Source organism: Carlito syrichta, unplaced genomic scaffold (genome assembly GCF_000164805.1).
Source record: "Carlito syrichta isolate Samal-C Ts95f unplaced genomic scaffold, Tarsius_syrichta-2.0.1 Scaffold312046, whole genome shotgun sequence".
Taxonomy (NCBI): Eukaryota; Metazoa; Chordata; class Mammalia; order Primates; family Tarsiidae; genus Carlito; species Carlito syrichta.
This window is the reverse complement of record NW_007256142.1, coordinates 103,839-117,243: the sequence shown is the minus strand read 5'-3', so window position 1 is coordinate 117,243 and position 13,405 is coordinate 103,839. Positions and strand designations below refer to the sequence as shown.

At 39.6% G+C, this 13,405-nt stretch overlaps 1 protein-coding gene across 1 annotated transcript in view; it reads right to left on the bottom strand.

Moving 5' to 3' along the window:
- Positions 1–4,274: 4,274 nt before the first annotated feature.
- Positions 4,275–13,405, bottom strand: part of KLKB1 (kallikrein B1) — a 36,708-nt gene continuing 27,577 nt past the window's right edge. Inside the window, exons 7-15 of the mRNA XM_008069453.2 lie at positions 12,771–12,930; positions 11,446–11,552; positions 11,123–11,285; positions 10,913–11,025; positions 10,584–10,752; positions 8,314–8,489; positions 7,251–7,346; positions 5,104–5,243; positions 4,275–4,538 (exon numbers count right to left, since the gene is read on the bottom strand). Of these exons, the coding sequence (XP_008067644.1) occupies positions 4,350–4,538; positions 5,104–5,243; positions 7,251–7,346; positions 8,314–8,489; positions 10,584–10,752; positions 10,913–11,025; positions 11,123–11,285; positions 11,446–11,552; positions 12,771–12,930 (1,313 nt within the window). The 3' untranslated portion in view covers positions 4,275–4,349. The remainder of the gene's footprint in view (positions 4,539–5,103; positions 5,244–7,250; positions 7,347–8,313; positions 8,490–10,583; positions 10,753–10,912; positions 11,026–11,122; positions 11,286–11,445; positions 11,553–12,770; positions 12,931–13,405) is intronic.

The following is a 13,405-nucleotide window of genomic DNA, read 5'->3' as shown; positions in this document are numbered from 1 at the left end:
CTGAAATAGTATCGGGAACCCAAAATATTTTTGTCTATCCATATAAAAATAGAATAGGAGACTTAACTATGTAGAAAACTGCTGAGATTAAACAGATCTTTCTTTTTTGATTTTTTATTTCATTTTTAATTCAGGAGTTTACATGTGCAGGTTTGTTACATAAGTATGTTGCACACTGGTGGGGATTGGGCTTCTAGTGTGCCCCTCATCCAAATGGCAAACATTGTACCCCATAGATAATTTTTCCACCCTGCACCCCCCCACACACACTTTTAGGGTCCCCAGGGTCTATTATTTCCATCTTTACATTCATGTGTACTCAGTGGTTTGCTCCCACTTAAAACCGAGAACGTGAGGTATTTGATCGATTTTACTCTCAAGCTGACCGACCATAAGTATTCTAAAAATCATTTTCAACAAATGCATTGCAGCTTAAAATTCGTATATCAACTACTTTTATCTAAAATGTTTTGTTTCCAGTGAAATGAAACATTTTTGAAGCTTGATGAAAATAGGAATAGCTAGACAAAAGTCTCAGGAAAAAATCTAGAATTAGTCTACAGAGCCCCAAGTGCAAGCCCGAAGTTAGGATCAAAGGTGAGAGAAACATTGGGCATGTTATAACCTAAAATCCTCTAGTTGGCACCAGAAGGATCACAAAGGCATCACTGGCTGAGTTTCCTTTTTAGTCACAGGCATAATGGGCTCTCTCTTGGAGCTCTTTCTCTCATTAAAACTCACTTTGAAAAAAGGACACAGAAAGAATTAAATCCTATTGTTTTCAGCAACATGATGGAACTGGGGGTCATTATGTGAAGTGAAATAAGCCAGAAAGACAAATATCACTTGTTCTCACACGTGGGAGCAGAAAAAGTTGATTTCATGGAGTTAAAGTGGAAGGGCGGTTGCCAGAGTTGGGGCAGGATGTGGAAATGGGACAGACAAGGTGAAGAGAGGGTGGGTAATGGGGTAATGGGTGCAAGTATACAGGTAGGAAAAAAATAGGTTTGACAGAAGAGCAGGGTAACTACAGTTAACAACAATGTATTGTACTTTTCAAAATAGCTAGAAGCTGGGTTCGGTGGCTCAGCCTGTAATCCTGCGCTTTGGGAGGCTGAGGTGAGTGGATTGCCTGAGCCCGAGGGTTCAAGACCCGCCTGGGCAACTTGGCGAGACCTCGTCTCTACAATCGATCAAAAAATCAGCCGGGCGTGGTAGTGCGTGCCTGTAATTCCAGCTCCTCGGAAGGCTGAGGCGGAAGGATCGCTGGAGCCCAGCAGGTCGAGGCTGCGGTGGCCGGGAGCGGCCACTGCACTCCAGTCTGGGTGACAGAGTGAGACTCCAACTCAAAACAAAACAAAACAAAATAGCTAGAAAAATAAGACTTGAAATGGTCCCAAAACATAGAAATGATAAATATTCAGGTGATGGATACTCTATATACCCTGACTTGATCATTACACATTCTATGCATGTAGCAAAATTTCACATATACCTCATAAATATGTGCAAATATAATGTGCCCAAAAAATAAAAAGGAAAGAAAAAGGACACTACTTGTTGTCCTTTTCTTGCTGTCCCTGGAATGTCCTCTTTTCATGATAAAGTTTTAATGCTGACCTTTGATCAGGGTTTCTTAACCCTGGCATTATTGAAATGGGGGCAGGATAAGCCTTTCTTGCGAGGGACTGCACCCCACATCACAGGGTGTTTAGCAGCATCCCTGGCCTCTACCTGTCACAGCCAGTGGCACTTCCCCAGTTCTGACCACCAAAAACAGTCCTAGACATGGCCGAATATCCCCTGAGGTAAGGGAAGGGCAAAACCGCTCCTGGTAGAGAATCGCAGTGTCTGATAATCGTGGAAACGGCACATGAGCATCATCACTGTTCCTGCCGTCCTTTATCCTTCTCATAGTAAGAGGCAACAGGATCTGGGATAGATGACACCATCCGGGTTAGAAACGCCAAGCTTCGCCCCGGCTCTGTCCTTGTCAGTGACTTTGAGCTCATATTTTTACCTCTTCAAGCTTCCACCGGCTTGTTTTTATCATAAAAATGTCCTCATTCATTAGACATTTACGGAATGCCCATTTATATGCCACATGAATGGGAGAAAGGCCTGACAGAAGCGGCTCACAGTTCAGTGGAGCAGATCAAAATAAGCAATATTTAAAAGAAAAAGTTTTCAGTTGACACTAGGTGTTTTCCATTCCTTAGTAAGGATGAGACAGACGGTGGGGCCCTGGGCTACCATCATACCAGATCGTGGCGTGTCATTCCATACACACGCTGTTGTCATGGGTAGAGAGCAGTGCGTGTGTCCAGGGTTGTCACTGCTACCAACCGGCCTTGGATGGCGCTGCCGGTGGCCCTGCCTCTTCCCTGCACTCTCCCACTGAGGGGGAGGTTATTCCAGCCTCTCACTTTCTTTTTTTTTATTTTAAAGATGTGGGGTACAACTCAGGGTCAGGTATATAAGTGGTGATTGTGCAGGTCAAGTTTGGGTCTCCCTTGGGTCCCAACTTCGCCTGGTTTGCGATCCGGTACCCTTGCTGATGTGATGTGCCCTTACCTCTTCCCTGGCAGTGTCCCGCTACTGCCAATTCCTTTCTTATAGTATTATGGTAAATTTTCAGGGTCCACTTATGAGTGTGAACATGTGGTACTCAGATCCTTGTTTCTGTGATAGAGCATTGAGTCTTATAGAGTCTAAATCTATCCAAGTTGCTGCGAAGTCCGTATGTTTGTCCTTTATCAGCCTCTTACTTTCGTAGCCTATGACCCTCTTCTCAGACCCGTGAGGCTGTAACTGTGTGAAGGGCTCCCCCGCTCACCCCTACATGAGCACGTGGTGAGTCATCAGGAGACCATTGCGGGCCTACTGGGCTTTGGTAACTTTACAAAGATCATGTATGCCTCTAGAAAGTTCCACATTTCAAAACTCTCCTCTCTGTTTTGCCCAAACTAGGTCATTTCCCGACCAGTGAGGCCAAAGGTTTATCCTGCAAGCATTCCAAAATCTAGTTCCAACACCCTTTGGAATGATCAATACCACAAACCTGAGATAAAAGATTTTTATTGCAAACTATTTTCCCCCTTTAAACATAAAACAAAATCGCCATGAAGCAAATGCCAACATCTTTATTGCATGCAAAGCTAAAAGTAGAGATTGTGTGTGTTTAAGATCATGTCATGGAATCTAGTCAGATTTTACAAAAGTCATTTAGTTTTAAAGTGAATTTTTGACTCTTCAGTTCCTGCTGTCTGGTTTGTGGGTAATCCAGACTTTGGGGTTCTCCTTCAGCCCTTCCATCTCGAGCCCTTCCTACCACTTGGGTGTGTCCTTGAGCACAGAAGGGAAAATGCAAGCTGTTTGAAAACTTCACTTTTCTATTTTTCTACTTATTCAGAATTTTGTCAATGGCCAGTTCTATGCAAGTGTTAATCACCTTAACTGAACTAGATAAAGCCACCTGGTATCAGCTACGGTGATCCCTGCAAACCGGGGATTTGTGTTGCATAAGGATTTCTGTCATCTGTTCCAAAGGCTACCTCCTGCTGCCTGGAAGGTACAAGTCTGAATTTTATGAGACGTTTTATACCTAATAATGCTTCTTGAATTACTGCTGCAGCACCTAGTATCCACTGACCCCCCAGACCTATGCCCTTTGCAAAGCAGATTCCCTGCCCATCACAGAGGCTGCTCAGTGAAGCTCCTGCAGCCTCACAGGCCTCCCCTGCTGGCCCCACCCAAACCTTTGTGCCAACGCCCAGGCAGCAAAAATAGGAGGCTGAAGAGAAAAGGTGTCCTGTCTCCCAGGTCTAGAGAAATGTCATCTGATTTTTGTAAAGGTGAGCTTTACAGAGGTCTCCTCTTTTTCACTTGGCAGAATGAAACCCAAGTTTGCAAGCTCTTCACACCAAGTGAAGCAGGCGGTGGCAGGTTTGAGTGACCAGGCAGGTAAGGCACAAAGAAGAAATGACATTTCTGAGATCTACTGGCTTCCAGAAAAAGCAGCAAGATTAGAATGATTCCAAGCACGGTGCTAGAATTTGCAGCTGCTGACTTTCAGTTCTGTTTCACAATCAGAAGAAAACACTGGCTAGTCATGCACTTTGGCCATTTTATTTCACAGCAAACCATCATGGAGACCTTGGCTGTGACCTTGCTTCATGCTGAAAGCAAGACATCATCCTCAGCAGCTGGTGTGCGTTGCCATGATCCTTAGGACAGGATACGAGGTAGACACCGCTCTCCATGTTTTGCAGATGGACTTAGTATTTGCTTTCAACCCAGGCTGTAAAAACAGCACTACAGACGGGGCTCTTCCCCACTCTACAGCCCCCTCACGCTGGTGACTTCATCAAAGCATCTCCGTCACCTTGCATTGTCTCTACAATCCAGTCCACGTACTCAGCGACTTTGGTATAGACTCCAGGTTGCTCCCTGCGGGCACAGCCTTCACCCCAGCTAGTGATGCCCACCAGACGCCATATTCCGTTGTATTTGCAAACTAAGGGGCCACCTGAGTCTCCCTGAGTCACAGTGGAAAAATAAAAGGATAGAAAGTTATGATTCAAGTAAGACTGCCTCTTAAAGTCTGTAGTCATACTACACACCCTACAGCGCATACACACACACACACACCCCACACGTAGACCCACACATGCACCTTTCTTAAAGCTATTTAGGCATCTCATACGCCCCGGGTCACTGTAGGAAGTGGTGAAAATAATTTAATCTCACAGTGTGTGGTTACACTTTCTGTTTATTCCCTCTTCTATTCTGAGGTCAGTCCCACAATGAAATTTTGACATGATCATCCCTATGTCAAAGACCTCTAATGGTCTTACATTTTAGTATGATTATTGTATGGGCATGTGTCCTCCTTAAATTCAGCATGCACATGCAAAGACTGTGACATATATGTCATAAATAATATAAATACAATATATAATATGTGTATTCAAGTTGTTAAAGGTTACTTATAAGAGTATCAGATCTTTAAAAAACCATAATGAAATACACTATTGGAAAATACGTCTTGAAAAGAGTTTTCTCAAGTAGGCTGGGTGTGTTTTTTGTAAGCTAATGGATTACCTTACACGCGTCCTTTCCCCCTTCTTTATAGCCAGCACAGACCATCTGCTTGGTTATTTGGTAATCTCTGTATTTTTTCTGGCACTCTTCATTTGTTACCAAAGGAATGTTTGCTTTTTGAAGAGTATTTTGGATTTCACCTGTGAAGTAACCAGTATACAACTTCAGAGGGAAGAAATACAATGTATAAGAAGCATGGAGATAAGACTTAAGGTTTAAAGCAGGATGGTGAACTTTTCATGAGTCATATGTTTGAATAAAAATAAACAGTAAAGGTAGAGTTATATACACATACACATACAGACACCCATACACACCCAGAGAGAGAGAGAGGGAAAGAGAGAGAGAGAGAGAGAGAGAGAGAGAAACAGCGCCGATGTTGTCCTCTCATCTCCGGTGCATTGTCAGGACTTTCTTAATCCCTGAGATGACTGGAGACTCTGCTTCCATATTTTCTGCCATGCTTTTATCTCAGTAGAGACTTTCAGAAATCCCTTCTTATACCTATACCTACAATCCCAAAACCTGGAAGTTCTTACCTTTTTTGTTTGTTTTTTTATATATTCAAAATTATAATTTAAGAATATATCATTTCTGAAAAAAAAATCTCAGACTTCTGGCAACAGAGAAGTATTTTGTTCTTTGAGTAAATGCAAGTGAGCATTTTCCATAAAGAATAATTTATTTACAGATAGTTTAAATTTCATCCTCTTCCAAATTCCCCTTGGATATATGTTGGGAGCTTTCTTTGCTTAGATAAAGTTACTTTTAATTTCTTCCTGTCTCAAATTACTAGTAAGCAATTCAAAAATTTGAATTAGTTGAGTAAAGGAATTAATCAGGTATGATGAAGAGAGCTTGGCAAGCTATCTCCTTTTGTAAAGAATGACGTAAATATTATTATTATTTTCTATAGTGTCTATCAGGAACATAATTTTGGAAAGAAAGGATAGTCCGTGCCCTGAAAAGCTCAAGGGCCATTGAAACACTCCAAACATTTTTAGAAGGGATTATAAACCTAGAGTCCACAGAAAGAATTTGCCTGGCCCATCAACTTAGAGAGGAAGAAAATATTTATTTTCATTAGCTCCCGAGTGAAGCCCAGCACTCTCTTCAGTGACGAATGCAGGTGACAAACACAGCAGTATTAGCAGAAACTATGACTTTGCTACCAATAGAGATCACAGATATTTTCATATGACATTACAGCTGTGGCAGAAATTGAAAATACCAATCATGCTTACCACTCTTTCAAAATTATGGCAGGTGTTAGAACAGCTTGCTATGCAGCAGACTAATAAAGAAGCCTAAATACTACTGTATCATTTTTTAAAAAGTATTTTGGTAACTTGCTGGCAATTTAATTTGTTTCCTTTGCAATCCTGTGTATTTGATTTAAACATTTAAAAGCTTTATTAAAGAAGTAGTTCCTAGGCTTCGTCAGGTTGCAGGAAGGGTGCATGGAAAAGAAAGACTGAGAGCCTGCCCCTGCTCCTGGCCGTTAATATCAAGGGAGAATGTGGTATTGAGCGCTGGGAATTAACCCTGAGGACCAATGAGTGGGCTTATTAGCCCTCTATGGGCCTGATCCTTCACGCGAAGTCAAGCAAGTGATCTCTACAATAAAGTAAGATGCTTAAAAGTTTCTCTTATAAATTCTTTTCAGCCCTAGGCAAAAATACATCTCCTCAAGAATCGCTGAATAAATATTTGGGAGTAAACAGATTGGAAAGATCACAAGTTTAGAGATATTTTCGACAGAAGCTGCTTAAACTGACCCACTCCAAGTATTTTAACACGTAAGACTTGCTCAGCTGGGTGCGGTGGCTCATGCCTGTGATCCCCACATTTTGGGGGGCAGAGGCGAGAGGATTGCCTGAGATCAGGTGTTCGAGACCAGCCTGGGCAATATGGTGAGACCTCATCTCTACAATAAATCAAAAAATTAACTGGATGTGATGGTGCACACCTGTAGTTCCAACTACTTGGAAGGCTGAAGCAGAAGGATTGCCTGAACTTAGCAGGTCAAGGCTGCAGTGGCCATGAGTGTGCCACTGCACTGCAGCCTGGGTGAAAGAGTGAGACTCTGACTCAAAAAAGGAAAAAAGACTTGCTCTAGAAACAACATTTAAAATGTCATGCTGTACCTTTTTCCTTTGAGAAGCCCCATCCAGTTATCCAGCAGTAGGTATAAATTGCATTTGTATCACCTTTGGAAGGTAGGCATATTGGTTTTTGGAATTCTGAAAGGTAAGTTTTAGATTAGAGTTTGGTCAGATAAAATTATGACTACTGACTTTTAAAAAGCATTCCTTTCTTTTCCCATATTCTCTTTCTACAGAGTAGCACCGAGAGTAGTCATTTTGCTGTCTGTTTAGTTTCTATGGTCAATGATTCCGGAAAATCTGTTACCAACTTCACATGACTTTTGGGGGTTAAATTTTCCTAGATTAAATAAAAAACCAAGAACCCAAAACTACTGTCAAAAGCAGTTAGAAGTTCTTGTGTCTTATTCAGCACTTGTTATACTTAATTGTCATAGCGGGGTATCGACACTGTTGCAGACATTGTTTTAAGTACTTTAACATATTAACTTACCTAGTTATTATTACAAACTCAGGAGAAAATCATGGTCCCCATTTTACAGATGTGGAAACTAGAGGTGCAAAGAGATTAAGGAACTTGCCCGAGAGCACACAATCATTCCTGGTCACGGGGTCTGTGCAGCTCCAGTGGAGGGTGGCACCTCCAAAATCAACACCTCCAACCATGATGCTCTAGTCTTCTGAGAGCTTCTCTCTGCCTCAGTCTCTTTTCTATCCAAATTATACCTGGAAATTAATATTCCACTTGCCCTCATAGATTCCTAATATTCCTAAACCCAAAGCACTGTAATTCTGCTACTCTTGTCAAAGGAAGCCCAATGCTTCCCAGATGGTACAGACATTCCCTATACCTATTGTTTCAATAATGTACATACAGTTATATTCCTCCTGAAAGAATTCATGAAAATGTCCTGTCCCTTAAGTAGAAGAGACTTTATGTCACGTTGCAGGGTCTTCACTTCCCTTGCCACCCTCACCTTGCCCTCAACTCTACCAGCCAAAAAATAAAGATAATCTCTCCAGATCTGCCCTCTCATTCAAGTTGATGTGAACATTTAAAACAATACAATTCAGCTGTACAGCTTCTTCTTAATGTGCTACTTACCGGTGTAATTCAAAGGAGTCTGAAGTTTTACTAAGGCAATATCATGACCACTTTCTGAGATTTTGTAGTTTGGGTGAATAACAATCTCTTGTATTTGTGAGAAATAGGTCTCTTTTGTAATCTCTGATAGACTTAAAATGCCACTGTAAATTCGCCAAACATCTGGTAAGGGAATCCTAGGAGAGAAAAATAAATACCTATTTGAATCTGGAAAGGCTGACCTTTGATACTGTTTTTTGGTTTGTTTTTTTTTTTTTCCTTTCACTTTCACTTACAAAAAGAACTGGGAAGGAAATACCACATAGGACATATTTTTTCCCTTCTTAATTCCTCCTCCTGGCAATCAGTCATCACCAACAACAGCAGTATTGAACCTCTGAAGATTCAGTTTAAAAAATGGGAAAATGTACATTTATGCAATTATATTATGTTTACTGCAAGTAAAAATATAAGAACATTGCTTTCACACTTTGGGAAAAGTTGTGGCGGGAAGAGACTCCAGCAATTTATCAAGAGAAAATCAAGCTCAATTCACTAAACCTGGACGCAATTGCGTTAATTAAATTCAGAACTATTAAGAAGTCAGATAATTCTAGTAGATAATATAAGCTGTGTAGGGCAAATTAGGTACCACCTTCAGTGTTGTTTAAAACATATTTAGGTTGGGCTTGGTGGCTCAGCCTGTAATCCCAGCACTTTGGGAGGCTGAGATGAGTGGATTGCCTGAGCCTGCGGGTTCAAGACCAGTCCCAGCAACTTGGCAAGACCTCATCTCTACAATAAAAAAGTCAAAAATTAGCCGGACGTGGTAGCGCACACCTGTAGTTCTGGCTACTTGGAAGGCTGTAGCAGAAGGATCACCGGAGCCTAGCAGGTCAACCCTGGGTGGCCGTGAGCGTGCACGTCACTCCAGCCTGGACAACAGAGTGAGACGCCAACTCAATAAAAATAAATAAAAATTTTAAAAGCATCTATATTTTGAAATGAATAAAAATTTAAATTAACCTTTTAAAGGATTAGCATATTCAAAGTATATCCAAAACTATGAGCTAAAACACAGTCTTATTCTGTGCAAAGATCTGGAAACTTTTATCCCCATCAAGTGGTACAAAACATGCTCGCACAAAGTTCTAGAAAAATAACAGAAATATAAGATGCAAAGGGGCTGTCTTTCAACGACATCTAAGTGTTTTCTAGGTCTGTCATTACTTATAAACTCACAACTCTGAGCCTTCGAGAATTAAAATTCTTGGTCCAAAATTGGGGTGCATTTAGTAAAAAGGGGGCCTACTATTTTCCATCTTGGGACCTTTTCTTCCTGGCCAGCCACTTTTCCTTAGCAAGACCACGGTAATTAGAGCCCCATATGTAGTAGGTGACAACATGAGAGACCTTGCTCAGCCCAGCTGTGACACCAGCTGCTATATTTTGGCAGCAGTATGTGCAATCCTGGTACACATGACTGGCATGAATTCTGCTAAAACAAAAGTACTTGGTGTTTATTTTTGAGAAAGAATATTGATTGTCCACCATTGTCTCTTTTGCTCATCCATATGCTGTGTCCATTTTTACATTTCTTATTCAATATAGTAATCACAGCTTATATTTTTGAGTAGTTTCTACGTTCTAGGTACATACTAAGCAGTTTGAGTGTGCTACTTAATCCTTCCAACAATCTTACAAATTAGGTACTATTATTCATATTTCAGATAAAACAAAGCTCAGAGACATGCATGAGTAGCCCAAGGTTACACTTTTAATACGCAGCAGATTTGTCATACAAATCATGGTTTGTTTAACTACAAAGCCTCAGTGTTTTAAGATTTAAAAACCCTACTGCATGTACTATTTGCCCAATAATATGGATATATTACATAAGATTATACACATTGAAATATATAGAGTAATAAACTATCACATTCTGTTTTATTATTATTACTTAGTATACAGTGAATCAAAGAGTAAAAAGTAAAGTTTCTATGGGCCTGAAAAAAGAAGTCTTTGAAGAATATATTAGGGATGGGGAAAAGGGAGAGCAGTCAGGCATTGTTTTACTTTATTTTTGGCAGAAAGGATAGTCACCCATTGGTCAGTGCTTAGACCCACCTAGTTGTTAAATATTTTGAAGACTATCCCTGCTTTGAAATGTGTTTTATTAGAAGAGAATAGCTCTTCATTCATAAAGTCACATGATGATGGAGAAACTTATTATGGACATTTAAAAAGAGAAGTCAAGATAAGACTCTAGGTAAAATGCACCCCACACTTACCCATCAAAGCAGTGAGCTGCAGTGAGGACCCACCGGTGACCAATTATTGACCCTCCACACAGGTGTCTCCTTGCAGTCAGTTTCACTTGCAGGCTGACCTGCCAGGGCCACTCCCCCAAAGAAGAGTTTGCTCCTCCAACAACGCGTGCACTTACTTTTGTTGTGCAAACTAAAAAGACAGTGTTGACGCTAACAGTTGGAATTAGAAGTCAGAGTCCTCTCCAGTCAAGAAAAACAAGATATGCAATTTCATTATGTAAGACTATGCAAGCTCTCAAAAGAATACAGACATCCCTTTACAGTTCCATGAAAAATCAAAGTTGACTCACCAGTGCTGTCCCCACTTTTACACAATCTCAAAGAATAACCAGAGCTCATTTGTGTCCTATATGTAATCTTGGTTGGGGAACCATCCAAAGATAATCTTAAGGAACATTTACACCTAGATAAAATAAACAATAGAAAGATTACACATTCAGAGGGCAAAATTATATAAAATGATCTTGTTGACTGTGTTTAAACAATAAAATTTCCCTTACTTCTCTTCTTTACAGTCTTCTGGGACTAAAGAATAAGTGAAAAACTGGCAACGGATCATCTTCGTACAAATCTCTTGGCAAACATTAACTCCTTTCACAAAGGTCTCATTCAATTCTTCCCCTCCAAAGTCAACTCCAGAGTAAATTTTGGAATGGCAGGGCTCTGTGTTGATTATAAACACACAAAGATATGAAATGAGAAAAGCAACAAAGTACATTTACACAAGTTTCTGATACCTTGAGGGTTGTTTCATCACTATCACTTATTTTAAAATCATAAAGTTTGTCACAGTTTATGTAACATTATTTTCAAATTACATTACCAGGTAAGGATTTTTTGCAGGTTAAAAGGCTATATCCAGATATGGTGTTTTCTTGAAAGGTAGAATTTGGTGTTCCACTTTCAGAAGTTTTGAGGAAACAAGCATTTCTATTAAAAAAAAAAAAAAAAGAACGAGAAAGAAAACTGTATCGAAGTTATTAGCCAAGTACAAAAGCAACTGACATCCAAAAGCAACTCTGCAAATTTTATTCTTCTGAGAAATTTTATTCAAAGTAAGTCCGACTACAGGACTCAACTAAATTGCAGAGATTAAACGTCAATCAAGTCACATCTCCCTCTGGAGAAAACTAACAGGCACAGATAGTCTAAAGAGAAGATAATGGTAAAGTTCTACCTTCTAATTGAAAAAGCAAAAAAGAAAAAAGGGGGGTCAAAGAACAAATTTGGTGGATTTACACAGTCAATGCTACTATATACCAATATAACCTTTTCTAAGCTCCATGCTATTATGTACAGGAGTGGGTTATCTAAGGGGTTATCCAAGACAAGGAGGTTGAACAAGAACCTTGATCAGGATAAATAGTGTCCTGGTTTCTGAAACAGAGAGACGTTAGAGTCAATAAGCTTACAGATACTGCCAGCATGTCCATTTTTATTCCAAGCGAATACAAAACATTAAGATCAGTAAAAAAAGCATCAGATCCTTCTTTTTCCCATGGCCATTGCTTCATTGATTCAATGGTATGTTCATTTTAGGTAAGAGAAAGTAGGTGGAAAGGTCTGCTAATCTCTCAACTAATCTGCACCTGGCAGAAAAATACCTACTTAAACTACAGGTTCAAGTGTTTTGAGAGAAATATACAAAACTTTTAAACCCATTTCCTGTTTAGAAAAAAAAGTGCAGTTCACTGCTGCATTCATTTACTTTTATATAAATATGATCTCTGAGGCTGAAGCCAATCTGACTGGTTAATAAAATATCCAAACTGTTCGTGGAGTTATTTAACTTGTCTTTAATCCTAACAAGAATTATTTTAAAGAGAGAGAAAAAGAGAAAATTACTGTATTTTGTACATGGAAATACCACTACTAAAACCAGAATGCTATAAATAGAATGATGTCATTTGTTTCCAAAGACTTTTGATGTGCTAGAGTGATAAAAAAAATAATAACAAAAGCAAGATATTTCATGGCAAACTTTGGGGGTAAGGTTAGGACTGTAGTCAACACATTATCTCGGGGTAAACACTGCAGCCACTAGCGCCACCAGCGAGCATTCTTGGGGTGAGCAGGAGAAGAGTTAAAACTCAAACTATAAAATAAAAGTGATGAAAGCCAGCAGAAATACTACATATTCATACTCACCTTTGAGATTCCACATTCCATGCATTCGTATAGAATGTAAAGAAGAGGCAATTGGGATGATAGGTGCAAATGGTTCGACATACAAAAACATCGGGAGTGATAACTTTGGCAACATTCACATCTGAAAATGCAAGACGTTGGATAATGTCCATGTGGCAACCTGTGGATTCACAGTAATTGACATGATGCTAAATTTGCTTGTATTTTATCCTCATAACTAAGGAAATTGTGTATTGTTCATGGTACTAAACAATCTAAGTGAAAAAAAATACCCGTTAAAATAACTTAGAAATTGTTGTTTGCCATTTAGAAGAAGGCAAAGTTGATCTAACTCTCATAAGAAACAAATTCCTATGTAAGAGAAATAAAACCTATACTTCTAATCCCATCCACCACCAATGCAAAATGTTTAGGTCACTCAGCATGTGTTCATGTTTCCTTTATATTACCTCAGCCCTGAATTTCAGGCCTAATAATATGAGATTTTAGATTGTATTTTCCTGAATATTATGAAAAATGCTTTAATAAAAAAAGATGAACAAAAATGTCTTGTGCCCATTTAATTTAGAATGGGAGAAAACCCACTTTTATGGTCATTATGTAATCTTAATTCTTGATTCTATTTTATTTGTATT